This window comes from Hyperoodon ampullatus (assembly GCF_949752795.1).
Source record: "Hyperoodon ampullatus genome assembly, chromosome: 14".
NCBI classification, from domain to species: domain Eukaryota; kingdom Metazoa; phylum Chordata; class Mammalia; order Artiodactyla; family Ziphiidae; genus Hyperoodon; species Hyperoodon ampullatus.
Genome location: NC_136927.1, coordinates 79,067,796 through 79,089,479, shown reverse-complemented (window position 1 = coordinate 79,089,479; position 21,684 = coordinate 79,067,796). Strand labels below are relative to the sequence as shown.

The following is a 21,684-nucleotide window of genomic DNA, read 5'->3' as shown; positions in this document are numbered from 1 at the left end:
AAAGCCTTGAGGCTGGAGAGTGCTTGGGGCTGCCGCCTGAGGGAAGGAGAGAGTAGTAAAGAGATGAAGTCAGGCAACCGGTCAGATCAGGGAAAGCAGCGTCCACCAATAGCAGGAACTTCACCTTATAACTTAGAAATGCTCATCCTCGGCCCTCACCCTAGACGCACTGAGTCAGAAACTCTGGGGTGGGCCCAGCAGTCTCCGTCCTAACAAGCTCTCCAGGTGACTGTGATGCACAAAAAAGTTGGCAGACCCCCGGAGCAGGGGGCTTACAGCGATTGATCCCAGTTGTTACTCAGGCACGTGATCACGGTCCTCTTTATTTCATTAGCTGGGCAGGGGACCCGCCCAGCGCTCTGCTGATTTGCCGGGCGCTGACGCTCAGCCAGGGTTCACCCCAAGCCCGCGGCGCCCCACGCACCCACCCAACTGCAGCCCGACTCGGTCACCTCTGCAAACCACCCGGGCGACCCGGGGGCGACACGGCTGCCCGGCCACAGTGGGGGCCAGACGCCCAGGGCTGCAGGTGCAAAGGCGCCAGAGCCGGGGAGGCCAAACGCGCCGGCCCAGACCGCAGGGGTGTGAGCTGGGCGCCGGCTGCCGCAGCCCGGGGTGCGCATCCCTCGCCGCCCGTGGTCGCCCAACCCGCGGAGACGCGTGTGCGCCATCCGGCTCCCGCGGGCGCGGTGCAGGGCCTCGCGGCCCGGGCATCGGGATTGGACCGCTGCTTCCCCCGGGAGCCGCTGATGCAAAGGCAGGTTGGGGCGGCCGAGCCCGGCCAGCGCCCTCTAGGCAGCGGAAGTGGAGCTTGCTTTACATCCGTCCTCCCCGCCTCGCAGAGTTGGGAGAAGGAAGGCTGGGGGGTGTGGAAAAATAAAAGGAAAAGTCCTTGCACCATGTAGACCCGCGCCCCCCTACCCTGGCACCCCGGCCGGCCGGGGACCTCCCAGTCTGCGGCCATGAACGCGAGCAGCGAGGGCGAGAGCTTCCCGGGCTCGGTGCAAAGTAAGTGCTTTTCCGGGCGCAGCGCGCGCTCCGGGGCCCAGTGCGCGCTCCGGGGCCCGGGCCCAAGCACGTCTGCGACGCAGCTAGCAGGCCCGGGGCCCCGAAATCAGGGTGACGGCCCGGAGCCGGCGTCTCGGGGACCGCGGCGGGCGCGCCGTGCGGGAGGCGCCGGAGAGGGCTGCGGGGGCTGCCCAAGCCGGCGCGAGGGGGGGCCGCTCTCCAGCCTCCGGAGATCACTTGGAAGGGAATGGTGGGGGAGGGCGTGCCGTTCAGACAGTCGTCACCCGCTTGGGGCATTCCCCGCCCCCCGGCGGAGTTTGAAGGTAGATTTGGGGTAACCGCGGCAACGCTGATGGGAAAACTTCTGTCTCGGCGGCCCCAAATTCTGGAAGTCTGGGGCTCGGGGACTTTCACGAGGTCTGCCGGCTTACTGCAAAGCCTTTTCCACATTAAAGGTGGAGATCTGAATGGGGAACAGGGCCGTGGTCGTTTTGAGTTTGGGGTTCATTTTAATTTTCTTGTTGAAGACAGCCTTTTTCAAGTCCATGGTTTCGCCCGGAGCATTGTTTCCCAAAGTGTGGACCAGAGACTGAGCGCAAACCAGCCACCTGGGAGCTCGAGCGCTTACTTAAAAAAAGAAAAAAGGAAGGAAAAAAAAAAAAAAAGCTCTTTGCGCCCCACCCATCAGGTGGCGGGGTGGGCTTGAGGGGAGGAGGGCGGCCTTATCCTGGGCGATTCTGATGCACATAAAGTTTGAGAACCCGTGGCACCTAGTAAGCGCTTAGCTTGTTAGCTGTTACTGTTTACAATTTTGGAGACATTGGTTTCCAAACTTGGCTGTGTATTCCATGCATAACTTGTGAAAAGCGCAGATTTCCCTAAACCTCAGCCCGCATTCAGCCCACCACCATTATGACTCAGTATCTACGAAGTGGCGCTCAGACGTGGCCATATTTAAACAACCCCCCACCCCCGGCCCGCCCCCTTATTCTGATGCGGAGACAGGTTTGGAAAACTTTGCAAAGATAAAGGAATTCTTTCTGTTGGTGATACGCACAAATTGTGCCCATTGTTTGTTACTAGGTCTCAATTAATACAAAGTTTCGGAGGGAATACTTTCAAATTCAAATAGAGCACCTCAGTAATAACCCCACCAGGTGACATGCTGGGGGAGGGGATCCTGTGCTGGCCTTTTACAAGCACCATCTCATTTAATCCTCATAACCATCGTATGAAGCAGAAACTTCTCCCCATTTCTTCCTGGGTATCAGTCCTATTTGATCATTAAGGAATCCCCAGCGATGCAATCACTACATCTCTTGATTCCTTGTCTTCCTCTTAGCTTGGGCACCTTAGTAGCTACAGGAAGGCAGTGTTCCAGAGGAGAAGAAAAGTGTCCATTCCTTCCATCCATTGATTTCGGTGTTTGCAAGATGGCTTATAAAACATTACCATGCTCAGCCCAGAGGATCTCTTCATAGCAAGTCAACCAAATTGTATTTCTGCACAGAGATGTCTTATCTTGGTTGGAAGGGGGAAACTGGACGTAAAGCAAATATTTTATAAATTTTCCAAAAAAGATTATGATGCATGGATGCCAATCATATGTGTACAAAGGTAGTTCTCATACTGTTTAGACTGGGGAAAATTGGGAATAATATACAAACCTTATAGCTACTGAGAAATTATGAGGCTTGGAAAACATGGAATAATGTGTTGTCATTAAATAATTATTTTATAGAGATTTTAGTGATATAGCACAATGCTTGTGCGATAGCATGTGGGAAAAAGATTAATGTACAATGCACTAGGATCTTAAACAATTTTTAACTGAAAATGAATGGAAGAAAATATTTTGTAATGTTCATGGTACACATGGGTGGAAAGATTGTGAGTGATTGCCCTCCTTGCTTCTCCTCTTCCAAATTTTCTGTTATAAACATGAGTTTCCTTGTAATAAGGCAAAGAAATTTTTAAAAATAAAAATTAAGGTAGTCATATTAGTTAGAGACATTAATTGTATTTCTTTATCTAACAAACATTTATATAGCACTTTCTAATATAGTGCCAGGACTGTGGTAAGTGCTTTGCAAATGTTAATACAGTCTTAACTCTTTGTATTATTACTATTGTGAAATAACGCCTCTGTCAGTTAGGAATGAATTTTGGTTACAAGTAACAAAACTGAACTACACTGGCCTAATGAGAAGTCTAGAATTGGTTGATTCCAGGGTTGATTCAGGAGATCCGTGAAGTAAGCTTTTGTAGAGATCTTAGCATTTATCTCATGGTTACAGTGTGGCTGCAGAAGGCCCTGGCATCACATCTGCATTCAAGGCCAGAAGAAGAGGTGGACAGTGTTAACCATGTCAGATCCCTTTTTATCATGAAAGCCACACTTTTCCCAGAAGCTCCTCCAGCGTTGTGCTGGAGGGGTTCCCAAGTATGTAGTGGACCAAGATTATTTAGACTAGTGGTTCTCATAATGGGGTAGGGGGTTGGAATAGTGGGGACATTAGTTTTCACAGTGACTGGGAAGTACAGCTACCTTTTAGTTGGGATAGGAGACGGCTGCTGGTCCTTTGACGTGTAGGGTAGCCCTGCACATTGGAGAACCTTCTCACATAAAATACCACTAGTGCCCCTGTAGGCAATGATCAGGAGCATCACTTGGGTCTGGGTACATTGCTGCTAGGGCAGAACTGGGATTCTGTTTGCAAGAAGAGGGGAGTGGAATAGATATTGGGCCAGCAACTAGCTATGTCTGCCACCATGCCCTTTTTTTTTTTTTTACCATGAATCTGGTTTGTGTTGTAATTTCAAGCTGTTTGGAATTAATCTGTGACTTCCCCTATGTCCCATGGAGTTCCAGGTGGCACAACAGTGCTGGTTGAGCTGACTCCCGACATCCACATCTGCGGCATCTGCAAGCAGCAGTTTAACAACCTGGACGCCTTTGTAGCTCACAAGCAGAGCGGCTGCCAGCTGACTGGCACGTCTGGTTCGGCGCCCAGCACAGTACAGTTTGTATCAGAGGAAACGGTGCCTGCCACCCAGACTCAGACCACCACACGAACCATCACCTCTGAGACCCAGACGATCACAGGTATGGCTGGGGGATGGGGGAGTCACTTAGAGTTGGCCTGGCTATGTCCCAAACGCCTCCACAGAACTTGTTAAAAATATAGATACTGGGCTTCCCTGGTGGCGCAGTGGTTGAGAGTCCGCCTGCCGATGCAGGGGACACGGGTTCATGCCCCGGTCCGGGAGGATCCCACGTGCCGTGGAGCGGCTGGGCCCGTGAGCCATGGCCGCTGGGCCTGCGTGTCCGGAGCCTGTGCTCCACAACGGGAGAGGCCACAACAGTGAGAGGCCCGCGTATAGCAAAATATAGATAGATAGATAGATAGATACATACATACATACATACATACATACTCAGGGCCAACCCCCTAGGGTTGCTGATTCATTATTTTTAACAAGCTCCATTGGGAAGCCAGCTGCCCAGCCAGGTTTGGGAACCGCTAGGTTAAAACATTAAGTGGTAGCAGTTATAAATTGTTGTCATGTGGTAAACAAAACAAACAGACAAAAACCAGGTTTCTAAAACAAAAACCTACATACTACGAAAAAAGTACTCGCAGGAAATGGTAAAAAGGAAAAGGTGGTAATTTGGGGTGGTGGGAGTATGTGTGTGATTCCTGAATTTGCATTATTTGTCTAAAGGGACAAAAAAAAACCTTTAAATGTTTTTTTTTTTAGTTTTTAAATCTATAAACAGGCGTTGATGCCTCCCCTCCCTTGTGCTACCAACCAGGAAAACAGAAAAGTTCATCCTAGTTCTTGGTTGTGTCCAAAATAAACTGCAAATGGATCTAAAATTTAAATGTGCAGCATGAAACCACAAAAGTTCTAGAGTAAAAATTATACACACACAGAGACCCAAACACTTACACGCGTGCACACACACACACACACACACACACACCCCTATACTTATACCTATATAATCTGTCTTACGGGACCAGACAGATTACTTTAAAAATAGGAAGTAAGCCATTTTTGAGATAGTTGGTAGACACACTGCTGGATCTGGTGGGGAAATGGAGAATGTATTTGTTAGCTAAAGGCATTCCAATTTTTAAATTAAAAAATATATTTATTAATACTGTGCCTGCCAAGGAAGACAGGTTGTGGGATCCCTCCCCCAAAAGAAAAAGAATCATGTGATGAGGTTGCAAATAAAGCTACCATTTTTCCAAAGGAAAAACAATGAAAAGTCTAAAGACAACTGGGGAAAGAATAGCAGCGCGTGTGTGACTAAGGCCTAATGTCCCTCATATATAAAGAACTCCTAAAAATCAATAAAAGAACCAAGCGGAAAAGTCAGCAAAGGGCAGCAGATGATATTCAAGAGCCACTAAACATAAAAGGATGCTCCATTGCCTTAGTAGTTAAAGAAATGAAAATCAAATACTGCTTTCCTTTACTTTCTGGAGATGTAAATTCATATAAACTGGGCAATTTTGTGATACCTTTCAATTTTTAAGTCTTACATTAAAATCTTCCAAATTTTAAAATGTACAGAAACACGTTTACCCAGTAAGTGCACTTCTAGGTATTTATCCTATAAAACTTGATAAACAAATGTACATGGGTATTTGCTTAGCTTATATACTGTAAAGAAAATGGAACCTTTGTATGTATATGTCAAGAGGAAATTAGATGAATAAATACCAGAGATGAATAGTGAATAATAATCTAGTAATTTATTAGATGAATAAATTCAGACAGTGGAATGTGACTTAGCATTGAAAAGAGAAGCTAGATCTCTGTACAGACATAGATTCTCAAGGTAAGTGTAAAAAAGCATATATATGCATACATACATAGTATTATATTCACGGAAAGCTGCTAGAACAGGAATGAAGCGAGTAATGTTAATGAGAGAAGTAAGCTGTGCATAAGGCATTAGGGAATGGTGAGGACTGTGGTAAAGTAGAGAAAGCTGCTCTTTGGATCCAGTCAGATATTTGGGTTTTTCTGAGAAACTGAAAAATGTAAAACTTCTGAAATTTTAAAACTTTATTGGCCAAACAGAATACATCTGTGAGCCTGATTGAGCACACCAGCAGCTTCTGGCTTGTTCTCAGTGTTTTGCAAGCAGTTAGTCTGGTGCCGAGGTGTGGAGAACATCTGAAGTGGGGGTACTAACTTTAGCCCTATCAGTTGTACATTGGTGTGGTGTCTGAATTTTTCAGCAACAAGCAAAGTTTTGTGGTTGTTTCCTTAATGCCTCCAAAATAATGTTTCTGCTGAATTCCTTAAGCATTGAAATATAATTGATCACCTCACAAACTTTGATAAGATTACCTTGAGGTCTTCCCACTTTCTCCCAAATTTATTTTAATTCTCATTTTAAAGGAAGTCACCAAGAAAACGTTAAAACTGAAAACCACCTTAGGGATGAGCCTGGTACAACCTTCTCATTTTACAGCTGGACAAAGTAATGCTGCAAGTGGGGATGAGGCACGGCCAAGGTCCCACCACAGGTTCAAGACGGTCCTGGGACTTAAGTGCTTTGGCCCTTAACCTCGTGGTCTTCTCCCTAAAGACTCCGTGTTGGGTTCCCTGTCCTCAAACACAAACTCCCAGTAACCCCACACACTGGGTGTAAAGCCTGGGACACAAGGCCCCAGCGTGAGGAGACCTCAAGGCCTACACTTTATTGGTGGCCATTGCATGTTTCTGGTTCCGAGCCTTTGCTTATGCTGTTTCCTCTGCCTAAAATACCTTTCCTGCCTGGCTGACACCAACTCAACCTCAAAACTTTAAGGTTCATGACAGACTGCCCACAGAGGATCAGGCTTCATCTCAGGACATTCCCCTCCCCTCTGAATTGCAATAGCCTTGCTGATGTCCTTTCTGTTTTCCAAATGTGCCACATTTCCTCAAGCCTGGGAGCCTTTGTATGTGTTGTTCCCTCTGCCTGGAACTGACTCAGTTCTTATGCGTGTGTCAGAGCTGGGCTTAAAGGCATTTCCTCAAAGAGCCCCTCTTTGACAACACACGTGCATGCACACGGTTCTCCCAGACCAGGTCAAGTCCCAGTACTTAAATGATTATTTGCAGAACAAATTTCAAGGTCTGTCCCATTGCTGAACCTTAAGCACCATGAAGTCAGGAGCTGCACCCCTCGTGTTCACCGTGGATCCCCGGCACCATAGTCTAGGCACTTATTCTTTGTGGAGTGAATGCACAGTTGCCCAAATCTCACATCCATCAGTGAAGCTGACCCCACACCAAATAACTGCCCCTTCTCTTTTTTTTTTTTTTTTTGGCGGTACGCGGGCCTCTCACTGTTGTGGCCTCTCCCGTTGCAGAGCACAGGCTCCAGACGCGCAGGCTTAGCGGCCATGGCTCACGGGCCCAGCCGCTCCGCGGTACGTGGGATCTTCCCGGACCGGGGCACGAACCCGTGTCCCCTGCATCGGCAGGCGGACTCTCAACCACTGCGCCACCAGGGAAGCCCAACTGCCCCTTCTTTTGTCCTAGTTCTCTGCTCAGGGATGTTCACCCTCCTGTTAGCATTTCCACTACCCTGCCGCCATTCACTCTGGCCATGCCTCAGTTTTGCCAACTGCCCTCTACACTCAGGCCAGGCCTGGAGCCCTCTTTGTGCCCAGCTCATGGTGGTACCTACTGCACAGAGTTGACAGGAGCTCCAAGCTCCAGAGGGGGACTGCTGGACATTTATCCCAGTCTGCCATCCTGGCCTGTGGACAAGTCGCTTACTCTGCTTAATATTCCTCATCTGTAGAAAGGGGTTATAATGGTACTTAATACTATTAGGTAGTAGAATTAGTTTCCTAATACCTAATGTCATTGGGTTATTGTGAGGACTCTGCAATAATCCACATAAAGGACCTGGGACAGTCATCTCAATAAACAACCGCTTTTATTAATGCAGAGATTAACGCATGGGATGAGATTTGCAGGATGCCGGGTCTCTGCCTGATCCAGCTGCTCTCCCTGATTGCGCCTGCATTTCTGCCATAAAACAAGCAGAATCTTGCTTTTTTTCCCTTTCTTTAACACTATTTAGTTTGGTTTTCTGGGCCCAACTTCCCCCAGGTTTGGGCTTCAATGTTGCGCTAGCCGCAGTTTCCAGACCTACCTGTGAACCAGGATCCCCGGGGAGCTTGTTAAAGATACTGGTGCCTGGGCTGCACCTCTGAACCCGAATTGCCGAGGCTTAGGCATCTGCATTTTTAACAAGCTCCTGGGGGATTCTGGGCCTCGACCCAGTTGGAGAGTCGCTCACTGCCCAAAGCCACAGTCTGACCCCTCACCCTGGCAGATTCCTCCAGATACCCACACCCAGTTACTGTCCAGGGCAGTTTGTCCCTCTTCAGTCCTTGATTAAACCAAACCCTTCCTCTCTCAGCTCATATGTCTTGTCTCAGCCCAATAGTAGTTGGATGTAAAGTAAAATTTATTCTCTGTCTGCTAGCTTTGAAAGTTGCCTACTGTTTGGCAGTTAATTTAAAAACTTTTCTATAAAAGCAGTAAAATTAGATATTGATGCTGGCAAAAAAAAATTAACATCCTACATGCATTTTCTAAGTTTACGGCTTAAAATCATGGGGCTTTGGAGTCAGGTCCCCAGGTTTGGTCTTGGCTGCACAGGGCCTTAGGAGCTGTGTGACCGATGCAAGTTATAATAGCTTGGTGTCTCATTTTTAAAGTGGGGACAAGAATAAATAGAAAGGCCACAGAATTTGGTAGTGAAGAGTCTAAGGTCCTGAGCCAGACTGCTTGGGTTCAAATCCCAGCTACATCACTTGCTAACCAGGTAACCTTGGGCAGGTGACAGGGTTTCAGTGTCTTCATTTCCCCAGCTGTAAAATGGAAGTAATGATGGTTCTCACCTCAGAGGGTCCTAGCCGGGCTGCCATGGGCACCTACATGGAAGACACTTAGAGCTGTCAGGGTTAGCTCTCATTACTTACCGAATCAGGGGCTGTGAAAATTAAATGAAACAGCACACGGAAAATTTTACACAGGGCCTGGCTCATGGCAAGCCCCCAGCCAATATGAGTTGAATTATCACTGGACCTAGAATGATCTTTCCCACCTCTTCTGCTTAATTCCCACTTTTTTAGGTCCCAGGTTAAAAGTCACCTCCACCTAGAAGCTAGCTATGATTTCTCCCACCCCCCCACCCCCAAGGTTAGGTTCTTCACTGCTTCCTCACCCAGCACGTATCACAGTTGCAATTAATTTGTTATTTCGTAACAAGCAGTCTTTAGCCAGAAAAGTGAATTCAGGTGCTCCTGGGGATCAGGCAGTGGCAGCAAATGCAACAGGAGATCCACTGTGATGGAGAGTGGGCTGGCCTTTGGACAATAAGTGGAGGAGGAGGAAAGCAGCCCCTGAGAGCCAGGAAGCAGCATCAGCTGGGCCTTGGTGTTGCTGGGAGCTGGGCTGACTCTGCTGGTGGGCCGTGCTGTTCTCCTGTTGAACGCAAACAGGTTCACAGAATGTCTGCATGAGACAGGGCCACTCTGATTGTGGTGGGACAGGATGAAGACAAAACCCCTGTGTCATCATACCTGAGCCACAGAATACCAGACATCTCCTCCTCCCCCACTGATCTGAGTGACACTGCTGCTTTACCTATCACAGCTTTAGCCTTCTCTGCTTCTCGGTAATGGTTGCTAAGATATCAAATCATAGACTTGTCCCCACTTCCTGACAGCCTCCAATGCAGGCTTCCTTGAACTGTCCCCCCAAAATCATCTAACATGAGCCCCAAACCTCTAATACTCTTTAAGTCCTTTCTAGCACCCTCTTTACTGAGACCCTCCACGGCTCCCGTGGTATGAGGTTTCCTTCATTATAATGACTAATCAACCTATCCAACTACAGGTGTGTCCTTGGTGGTCTTTGGCCAGAGGTCATTGACCTAGGGAAGACCCAGCCCACCTTGTTGATTTTGAAAGCCTTAAAAAAAAATTCTGAAGGCTCAATTTGGCCTGTGGGCCCCCAACTAGTAGTTTAATATCTAGTTTACTAGACTGTAAATCTCCCTGGAGCAGGAACTAATCAGTCTTGTTTTCCTGCCACCCAGCACCAGGCCTGGCCCATCCTAGGCACTCAATCAAACAGTTACCAAGCGAATGCAGGAAAGGGCAGCTATAAGGATTAACTTCATTCATGTGCAGGAAGTTCATGGCAGGCGCCTGCCCCATCATCAGGGCCCAGTGAGGGCAGCTCTGGGACTGTCGTGTGCCAGATGCTGGAGCCGAGATAATGGAGATGCTTCCCTCGGAGAATTCCAAGCTCATCAGGGAGGGGAGGAGATTTTAGTTGTAAGACATACAAACCCAGCCATCTGTGACAAGTACAGCCTTGTGCAGAGAGTTCATGGAGTAGATTGGTCCCAACGGGGAAAGCCAAGGGAAGAAATGATGAGTGAGATCAAATGTATAATAGGCCTTGAAAATCTCACCTGCCTTGGGGAAGAAGATGGGGGACGGGGCGGGGGGGGCGGGGATTTCCTCCTGGTGGTCTGGAGGTGGAGAAGCTGATCTTGCTTCTGAAGGCGAGATCTGATAACAGTGGCAGGAGATGACACAGGGAGTATGGGGTAGCAGCCGTGCTTTGATGTGGCCTTTATTGTGAAGAATCTGGGGAGCCATTGAAGGTTGCCGAGCGTGTGAGTGATTTAGTAAGGCAAACGATGTAATGATTTGCCGGGAGAATCTGGCAATAATAATAGCTAATTCTCATGTACTGCTCATTATGTGCCATGTACTTTTTTTAAAAATTTATTTATTTTTATATTTAGCCACGTTGGGTCTTCATTGCTGCGCACGGGCTTTCTCTAGTTGCAACGAACGGGGGCTACTCTTTGTTGCGGTGCACGGGCTTCTCATCGTGGTGGGTTCTCTTGTTGCCGAGCACGGTCTCTAGGCTCGCGGGCTTCAGTAGTTGTGGCTCGCAGGCTCTAGAGCGCAGGCTCAGTAGTTGTGGCTCACGGGCTTCGTTGCTCTGCAGCATGTGGGAACTTCCCGGACCAGGGCTTCAACCTCTGTCCCCTGCATTGGCAGGCGGATCCTTAACCACTGCGCCACCAGGGAAGCCCCGGCCATGTACTTTTTAAGTACTCTATATGAAGTAGTTTTTCACGACTTAAATTGTTATGAATTTAAATTTAACATTTCATTTTAAAAATTAAATTTTCACAACATAAATTATGTACTAAGAATTATTATCCCCATTTTACCCATAATGAACTGAAGCACAGAGGAATTAAATAACTTGACCAAGGTGACAGAGCCAGAAAGGGACAGAACAGGGCCTGAAAGCCAGGCTACCTGGCCGAGGAGTCTGCACTTGACTGCACCCCATCACCCCTTAGTAGAGTCCTCATTGCAGTGTTTCTCAAAAGAACCACATGGAGCTTTGGTGAAAAATGCAGACACCCAGCCCCCTCCCTTAAGCGTACCATCTGGGTGGGTCTGAGCAGGGTCCTGGGAATCTGGACCAGCCAGTGAGGGCTTGGGTCAGTTCAGGTGCTTTCAGTTGCTCTTAACAGCACTAAACTACAAGAGGGCTGGATTGTAAAACATTCCTTATCTCAGGACAAGAACGGCAGGGCAGACCCAGGGTCTTTGCATCTTCTTGCTGTCCTCGGCAGTAGTCCTCCTCATGGCCACAAGGTGGCTGCTGCTGCTGCTGGTTTCAGCCTCAAGTCTTCACTCAGCCCTGCCCATGGATGGGGAAAGGGGCGGCTTCCCTTTACCAGAGAGGAAATGCTTCTCCAGAAATTCTAGATCCCGTTGGCCAAGATGCCCCATTCCACTGTCTTGGAAGAAGCTAGGCCAGCAAGGGACAAGGTGGAGGGGCTTGGCAGTGGAATCCAATCCCAAGGCCCCTCTGGACAGCCACACTCCTGCCACTACCTTGTTAGCATAGTCTAGAGCAGGAGTTCTCAAAGCTGTTATGCAGAAGAATTACATGGGAAACTTGTTAAAAATCAGCTATAAATATACCCAGACTATACCTAGATCTCGGCATCAGAATCTTTGGTACATGATCAATTTTGAGAAGCACTGGACCGGGAGGAGAAAGACAAGAAAGGATGGAAATCTTTCAGTGGCAGTGTCAGGCACATGGGTGCTGCTTTTTTCAGAATGAACGTCCACGTCAAGCCACATATCTTGGCCCCAATTCCTAATTCCAGGGCAAGGGGGTCTGACTGGTCCAGCTTTGGGGCAGGTGTCTGCTTCCAGACCATTCAGCTGCGACAGAGGGAGGGCGTGAGGGTCACCCTTGGGACGGGGGACAGATAGGCTGATGTGCTGGGGCAGGTGTGGACCACATTCGGGAAAACCCTTTGGAAGAACATGAGACTTTTCCTTACAGAGAGAGGTGGAGTTTTCTCCCAGCAGGTGAATTCTGAGTTTGCATTTGAATCAAGACCCTTAAGTGTGAGTCCTAAGCATGGCCTATATTGGAAGAAACAGGAACAAACAAACGATAGATTTGACGATATGACAATGAAGCAATTTCCTTAATCTGTAAAGATCGGGTCTTCCCCGGTGATGCAGTGGATAAGAATCCGCCTGCCAATGCAGGGGACACGGGTTTGATCCCTGGTCCAGGAAGATCCCACGTGCCGTGGAGCGACTAAGCCCGGGTGCCACAACTACTGAGCCTGCGCTCTAGAGCCCGAGAGCCACAACTACTGAGCCTACACACCACAACTACTGAGCCTGCCCTCCAGAACCCACGTGCTGCAATTACTGAGCCCACGAGCTACAACTACTGAAGCCTGCATACCTAGAGCCTGTGCTCCGCAACAAGAGAAGCCACCACAATGAGAAGCCCACACACCACAACAAAGAGTAGCCCCCGCTCACCGCAACTAGAGGAAGCCCGCGTGCAGCAGTGAAGACCCAACGCAGCCATAAATAAATAAGTAAATAAATAAATAAATCTTTAAAGATCATTTACAAGTCAATGAGAAAAACGTAAAAATTCAATAGAAAAAGAAAGAGCTAACAGCAAGAATAAGCAGTTCATAAAGAAGGTATATGGATGAATAAATTATGGTGGAAAAGAGATTCATCTTCACCAATTATTAATGAAATGCAAATTAAACTAAAATGATCTCATTTTGTCCTGTCAAATAGTCTGTGTGATAGCCAAGGTGAAGGGGAGAATGTACATTGATTTAGATTTTCTGGAAGGATCTCATAATTATGAATCACCAAGCAATAAAATGACCATTCCATTTTGACCTGGTTCTTCAGCTTACAGGAAGGTATCCAGAGAAACTAGAGATAAGTTAAAAGTTTTGGATAGGTATTATTTATAAAGGTAAACACCTAGAAACCAACTCATTGTCCAAAAAGGGGGAATGGTCAATTTAACTGTGACAACCAACATGATGGCATATTATGTAGCCATAAGAAATTGTGTTTTGGGTGAATGAAAACGTGGCAGAATGCTTTCACATAGCAAAATTGTTTAATAAAATTGCTTAATTGTTTAATAAAAAAGAATACAAAACAATTTAAGCCACGACCCCAGTTTTACACTTTTAAAATCTGTATACAAAGGCTACGTTAGCCATTTGGTCCATCATTAATTCAACCAGTGTTCTCTGAGCCCCTGCACTGCCAGCGTCTGTGTGAGGTTCTGGGAAACAGTGATGGAGAGAAACAGGTGTTGTCCTCACCTCACTCATCCAACCAAAGGAAGAGAGGATGGTCATTAAATACTTTCCCAAATAACTATTTAATTACAGTAGAGATAAGTAGTTCGGGGAAAAAGTACAGTATTTAATGAGCATATCGCAAGGGAGTATACTGCCATATGGGGACAGCACTGGGCAGGTTTTCTTTTCTTCTCTACACTTTTCTGTACTCCCTAGATTTTCTACAATTGGTGTTTACTTTTGTTTTGAAAAAATAATACATTTTTAATTTTAAAAAAGAAAAGGTTTTAAAAAGTGGAGTTTTTAAGTCGAAGAAGAGAAGCGAGAAGCAAAGTGGCTTCAGAGACATGAAACCTTCAGCTATTTGAAGAACAGTTTTGTGGGAGGAGCTACAGTTGGCCCATGTGAGCCCAGCGGGTCTAAGACCCCAGTGGGTCCTAACCACGGAGAGAGATTTTGGTTCCCTGTGACATTCTTACTTTTTAAACAACAACATGAGTGAATAACTGAACACCCAAGGTGCTCCTGCTACAGACTGGGACTGCATATAACAAACCGCGCATTTCAGATGCGCACCTGGGCACACAGGCAAGCCAGGGAGATCCCCGGCGGCAAAAACAAAACCAAAGGCAGGCTTGAGGCTGTGAGCTGCTGGGGGTTGTTGGGGGAGGGCTGGGGGGGGGCTGATCTCACTAAGCACTGGGCTTGATTATAAGAGCCATTGAGAACATTCTTCCCTGGGGATAGGTCATGCCTCTGCTGGAAGCAGTTCCCCCCTCAGCAGATCTGGGTGCTTGGGGTTGTCCCTGCTGCCTTCACTTCTGCTGGACACTCAAATTCCCCAAGGCCACTGGCACTATTTATGCCAAATCTGAAGACAGACAAGGGACCCCCCCCACCAAATGACCCCTGCATTTGGGTACCTGACTCCCTATGCTTCCTGCCGCCTCCCCCAAGACACCAAAAGCACAGGCAACAAAGGCAAAAATGGACACGTGCATCTAAGAAAACAACCAGCAGAATGTAAAGGCAACCTACTGGATGGGAGAAAATATTTGCAAACCATATATCTGAGAAGGGGTTACTATCCAGAATACTCTCGTGTTTTCCCTTTGCTGTGACTCACCACGAAAGGGATGCTAAGGCTTACGGTGGAGGGGCAGGTGGACAGTTAGGGGACGAAGCCCCATCAATCTCCCTGGAGGGCGGGAATTCCAGGCTCAGGATCATTCAGGACCCAGCACTTACCTCCCAGGAGGGTTACGGACTTCACGGCTGAGCTGAGCCACAGGGAGGGCCTGGCCACTGTCACAACCCTTCCCCACCCCAGCGTCTTCCAGCCTTTTTTGTTCAAAAAGTGGTAGAGCAGAAAGTTGGGAAGTCATGGTAGCGTGAACAGCCATCCTAGTTTTAGCACTGAAGGTCCTGTATCCCGGGGAACCCTCAGTCCCAGGCAAACGAAGGCAGTTGGTCTCCCTGAGTCTTGATCATTCCTGTTGAGAGTTTGGTGTCCAGTTCTGCTCAAGTGTAGTAACTAACATTTATTAAGACTCAGGTGTGGACATATCCTGTGCTACTGATGCTCTCATGAAACTTTGCGATAACCTTATGAAGTGGGCACAGTGATTATCCCCACTTACAGGCGAGGAAACTGAGGCTCAAAGAAGTCACGTGACTGGCCTGAGGTCCCACACCTAGGAAGTAGCTGAACCTAGACTTTTATCAGTTCAAAGATACATTGTAACATCTGAAATGGGGGTGCACCTTGGAATCAATGAGATCGCTGCCAGCCAAGAGGCAGTCACCAAAAAGTTGTCTTTGCGCGCTGGTAAACAACCTTGATTGCATTGTCATTGATCACTTTTTTTGTCACTTTGGCAGAGTTGTGTGCATTTTTTGGCGCTACATTTGTTGTGTTTAATTGCTGTTTGAAATGTCTTCTGCGATATTTCAGGATGATTCAGATAGAAGATGAAAAGTAACCGTGCCCAGAAATATCTGGAAACAGTAGCAGGGGGTCAATTTGATATTAATGAAGCAAATATTTGTTGTTGGAGGAAAAACTGTAGTTTTTGCAAAGCAACAACCAAGAAAGATGGAGTCCCTCAGTTAGACAAAGCTGGGTTAAGGTTTGCTGCTGAGATGCGTGGAAAAGGATCCCTTACACCATTGGTTCTCAGACTTGAGCATGTATCAGAATCACGTGGGCAGCTTGTTAGAACAGATTGCTGGGTCCACCTGAGAGTTTCTCATTCAGTAGGTGGGGGTGGGGCCCGAGAATTGCCTTTGTAGCAAGTTCCTAGGTAAGTCCAGTGCTGCTGGCTGGGGACAATGCTTTGAGAGCCAAGCAGAGCAGAGGAAGCAGGAGCAATAGCTAATCCTGCAGAGTAGATGAAACATCTCAACAAGAGGCAGGTGTGGTTGGTTAATGCATCAAAGAGACTTGGTATGAAGATGGAACATCAGTTTGTCAGACTCTTTCGGCCAGCTTTAAACAAAAGCCACTTCCCCTGACATATTTCAATTGAGGAAAATGGAAACCATGATTTTGCTCATATACCAAATGCTGATAGAACCCAGCTATTCTTTGACATGCATTGGAATGAAGTTGTCATTGCCAGAGGTGCCCAAGGAGTACAGGTCAGGAACCTGAGTTTCCTATCAAGTATCCAAAGAAATCTGAAAGAATTCATTCAATGAATACTATAAAATGTCTAAGGAATATCTATACATATATAAATACCTAAGGAATATGAAAACATTGCATTATAATGTGTTGAATAGGCAACTTTTAAAAATTTATTGTGTACAAAATAATGCTGCATCGTACAGTCTGTAACATCTTAGATTCAAAGAAAGATGATGTTTGTTTTAAGAGAAACTGTAACTAACACCTCAAACCTGTGGAGGGAGTATTACTGCTTCAGGCAAAGCCAAAATAGGGAGTAATGTCAGGCCCATGTTGATTTAAAGAAGAGTACTCTGTAAGTACAATGGCAGAAACGTCAAAGGTGGTGCCTCAGTGACTGAAGTTTGGAAACAGAATATGACATTGGCTCTCAAAGCCATCATTAGGGCCTCTCAACCTGACAAGTTCATCTAATGAACAAGTCCCCATGGTTGTATTTACTCCTATTTGAAGCCAAATCTCCATGTGACAATTATATGTAATAAAGGAAGAAAGAAAATACATATTCCCAAACCATAAATTTAATTAACAAAGTAGTCAAAAAAATTATAATTGAAAAAAAGAAATTTGAGACTGCCTATTTTACCTGTTATAATGACAAGTTTAAAGACAAAGATGATAAAGATGTTTGGTCTCCTTTTTATTCTTTTTTCCTCAAAATTTCAGTAAGAATACAAGGTTGGTTTGTTTGTTTTAGGAGTACTTGTGTTAAAAAGTATTTATGTTTAGAGAGTATTTGTAGTTTTGCCCAGAATTCCTTCAATCAGTTCCTTTCCAGTTGTTTGTTAGGATTTTGTGATAAAGCTTATGAAAGTAACTAATGCTTTTGGCTGAAGTTAACAGAAAACCTACCTGGTAAATGGTAGGGACATTTCTTTTTTATTTAGTAAGTCTAGATTTGAATGGTTTTCAGGGCTCTGGCTCAACATCTGGTTTTCTTGCTCTCCCTTTATGGTTACAGAATGGCTGCCACAGATCCAGACATCACATCCTCACTCCAGCATGTCCAAAGACAGAAAGTGGGGCAACTAGGGCAGCAAAAATGAGCTTTCCTCAACTACCTCTCTTTCTGCCCCCACTTTTCTTCAAGTCAGGGAGAAAATCTTTTCCCAAAGCCCTGCAGCAGATGTTCTCTAGTGTCTCATGGGCTAGAACGGGGTCACATGATCACTCCTAAGCAGCAAGGGAGACTGGGAAAGCAATCTTAACATGTTCATTCTCTACAAAGGAAGGTGGGCAAAGGGAATATCTATTGGGTATTCATATTATGAAAATTAATAATCATCATATCTTTTAGTTTCAGCTCCAGAATTTGTTTTTGAACATGGCTATCAAACATATCTGCCCACGGAGAGCAATGAAAACCAGACAGCCACTGTCATCTCTCTCCCTGCCAAGTCACGAGCCAAAAAGCCCACGGCCTCAACTGCTCAGAAGAGGCTTAACTGTTGCTATCCAGGTAAAGGCAGCATCTTGTCCTACTTTTGTAGAGAATGTGACATTTAACAGGTCCAGGACTCGAACTCGTGAATTCCTGACAACTGGACGTAGATGTGCTCCAAACTGCTTGGCTTAAAAAAATCAACCCACAGCATTTGCATCATCACATACGACCTGTCTCTCACTGTCTCTGGTCACCATGCACTGGGCTCTAAGACTTTAATAGCCATGGGCCTTTCTTTGAATGGGACTAGTGAAAATTTCAGATTACTGTGAATTTTTCTTTCTGTGCTGTAACTTAGGAAGACACCCAGATATATTATTCCTTCCTTACTTAAAAAAAAAAAAAAAGAAGAAAAAACCTTTAGGGGGCTTCCCTCGTGGTGCAGTGGTTGAGAGTCCGCCTGCCGATGCAGGGGACACGGGCTCGTGCCCCGGTCCGGAAGGATCCCATATGCCGCGGAGTGGCTGGGCCCATGAGCCATGGCCGCTGAGCCTGCGCGTCCGGAGCCTGTGCTCCGCAGCGGGAGAGGCCGCAGTGGTGAGGGGCCCGTGTACCGAAAAAAAAAAAAAAAAAGATTTTACCAATTGTCTCACTAATGTCCTCTGTATCAAAAGAGAAACTGATCCAGGATCCAGTTCATAATCACACATTGCATTTAGTTTTCATGTGTCTTTAGTTTCCTTTAATCCTAAGCTTTTGTCTTTCATGACGTGCTTTTGCAAAGCACGGGCCAGTTATTTCATATTGAATAAAATGTTCGTCACTTTGGGTTTGTCTGATGTCTCCTCATGATCAGATTTAGGTGAAGCAATTTGAGCAGGAAGCACAGACGAGATATTATGTACTTGGTACCTGGTATCAGGAGCACACTGATACCTGTTGGTCCCGTTACTGTGGGATTAACTTTCATCACTTGGTTAAGGAAGTGTCTGCCAGGCTTCTCCATTCTAAAGTGACTGTGTTTCCCTCTGTCATTGATTTTTCCTTGCCTTCTTAAGGTTGCCAATTCAAGACTGCCTATGGCATGAAGGATATGGAGCGTCATTTAAAAATCCACACGGGTAAGTGGTTCACACACATGCCTTCTCTGTGCTGGGAGCTGGGGATCCAGACAAGTCAGACACATGATATATTGCAGAAACTCACTGGTCATCATGGGAATACAAACACAAATGAAATAAAAACGAGATGCTGTTTCTACACATGATTTTGGCAGAAAATGTTTAGAGCAATAAAATCCAGTGCTGGAACAGATATGAGAAAACTTAGAAGTGGAAATTTGAACTGGTACAGACATTTTGGAAATTGATCTGCCAGAATTAATTAAAATTTAAATGCACATATTCTTCTCATTTGGAGGAGATGATCCTGTAAGTAAGTGTGTGTGTGTGTGTGTGTGTGTGTGTGTGTGTGTGTGTGTGTGTGTGGTGTGTGTAATGACTGGTAAACAGACGAAGAAGGGGGAGAATAGTGACTTTTCATTCATGTATCTTTACACTGCATCATTGGATACCTGAGTGTGTTTTGCAATTTTGAAAGGGGAATTTAATAAATACTTTTTTTAAAGGAGAGAAAAGGATTGCATGGAAAAAGAAAACTGTGATTGTTTCTGGTAATTTTAATTTTCTCTAATGTATTATTTTTATGTCTCCCAGACCTTCTGCATGGAGAAGGAATTGCTTTTAGACTATTTTTCATGAAGTATTAGATGCTCCTAATTCAGATGATACAGTCATATATAAATTCAGCGAGTGTCAATGTGTATAAGGGAGGGACACTGAAATTTGGCATGGGCATCCCTAATTGCCCAAATTCTGCTACTTAGCTTCAGATAAAATATCCAGGAGATAAAATAAAGAAGATAAAATATCCAGCAGTTATCTCTGATATTCCTTGGCCACGGCCAACGATTGCCTTGTTGCACTGGGATCACCATCATATCTAATCAGCCTCACAGCGCCATGTCATTTGGATTTCTTCTAGTTATCAGAATCTGAAGTTATTAAGTTTTAGGTATTGGGAAGCATTCTCAATGGAACAAGCAATGAATCTCTCCTGGTGGGTGCCCTGTGTTGAAGTTCCAACAGTCGCACGTAGCATATTCATCATTTTAAGAGTAAAGTGCTGTCATTATGCATGATAATTGGGGAAGCATTATAAAAATATAAGTGAGGACAGCAACCTGGAGTCCATCGCTGCAAATCTTCAGGAAGCATCCTCTACTCACAGTTAGCCAAGCTTGGGTTTGTAGGATGATTTCTGCATAACTGCAGCATCTCTGTCAACATCTTCAAGTCAGAGAGTTGACAAGGTGTACTTACCTTAGTTACTTTCGGAGAAGAGGTCATGGCCAGGAGCAACAAGAGTGGGGCTCTTTACCAGCAGAGCTGGCCGAAAACCATCCAGCTCCACCGACATCCGGCATCTGCTCGGTGTTGCACGTACACAGGATGGCGCCCCCAGAAGCTGTTTAGCAGCTGACAGTAATGAGAAATTATTGTTCCTGGATTTTTTAATTTGACTGTGACTATTATTATTTTTAATAATAAAATTACAATCTTTAATATACTTCTAGATGTATTCTTAAATCCCAGATATTTGTTCTATGAGGATAGTGATCAACTTTGGCTGACAATTGATTTTAGCACTTAGCTATTTAGGATTTGGCCAAAATACATGTTTGATATGTAAAGAGTGAAAATCCTGACTCACAGCCCACATCCTTCTTGTCTGACACATGCCCAAAAGTCACCAGTCTTAATAGTCCAGTGTGTCTCATTCTTAAATTTTGGCATGTCTATACCAGGCTTAAAAACACACAATTTACTTTTTCCATCTCTTATTAAGTTAATAATATATACACTATCTGCAACTTTCTGTTTCTCCTTTAATGCTGGATGTCTTTCCAAGTCCGTATGCATGTATCTACTTCATTCTTTTCGATGGCCAAGTAGGAAATTGGTTCAATAATTTATAGTACATCCATATAGTGAAATACTTCAGCCTTAAAAATCATGTTGTAGAAATTTAATGATGTGAAAATAATTGAAATTATTTTAAGTGCAAGAAAGTAGTCAGTGGAGAGGCAGTGTTGCATTTGGCTAAGAAAGCAAGACTGTCCTGGGTTCTAATCCCAGTTGTTGAGAGAATTAAGTAAAATCATTCAGAGGCACAGTACCTTCCAAAAAATAAGTGTTTAAATTGATGTTGGCCAAGAAGGTTTTTGAACCCCAAAATGTGCACACACACATACAAGATAATTGGAAAAGTATACATCAAAAAATTAGCGGTTGTTCACGGGTGGCAAGTTGACAATGTGCGTTAGTGAGTACAGATTAAGCTGCTGTAGCAAAACAGCCCAGCACCAGCTCACACAAGGTAGGGGTTTATGTCTGTCTCACGTAGCTGTCCAGAGGTAAGCAGGTGGTCTAGGCAGGTAGGCAGCTCTGTCCCCATCATCCAGGGATTTAAGTTCTCTCTATGTATTACAGTACATTAGGTTACATATCCACCATCCGCAGGTATGCTGTCCTCACCTGCTTGTTCACCCTCATGTCTTGGTAACAGCTGGCAAGACAGGTGGAAAGAGAAAAAGTAAAAGGCAAGCCATTTCCTTTTACGAAAGGGACACATTTACCTTCTCTGCCATTTGATTAATGAGGACTTCATCACAGAATCACCCCTGGCTGCAAGTGAGGCCGAGAAATGTATTCTTTGGCTGGTCAGACGTGAGCTCTACTAAAACTTAGAGATTCTGAGTTTTAGGGTGTGTCTGTTATGAAAAAGAAAAAAGAACTAATGGGTATGAGACAA

General features: G+C 45.5%; 1 protein-coding gene across 4 annotated transcripts in view; it reads left to right on the top strand.

The window, feature by feature from the left end:
* Positions 1-962: 962 nt before the first annotated feature.
* The window catches only part of ZFP64 (ZFP64 zinc finger protein), a gene marked incomplete at both ends in the record, with an annotated part of 73,760 nt that continues 53,038 nt past the window's right edge, over positions 963-21,684 (top strand). For 2 of the 4 annotated variants that reach the window (XM_079719337.1, XM_079719335.1), the window contains 4 exons: positions 963-1,008; positions 3,875-4,114; positions 17,725-17,886; positions 18,870-18,932. In XM_079719337.1, the coding sequence (XP_079575463.1) occupies positions 963-1,008; positions 3,875-4,114; positions 17,725-17,886; positions 18,870-18,932 (511 nt within the window). The remainder of the gene's footprint in view (positions 1,009-3,874; positions 4,115-17,724; positions 17,887-18,869; positions 18,933-21,684) is intronic. The other 2 variants (XM_079719336.1, XM_079719338.1) reach the window with 2 other exon arrangements.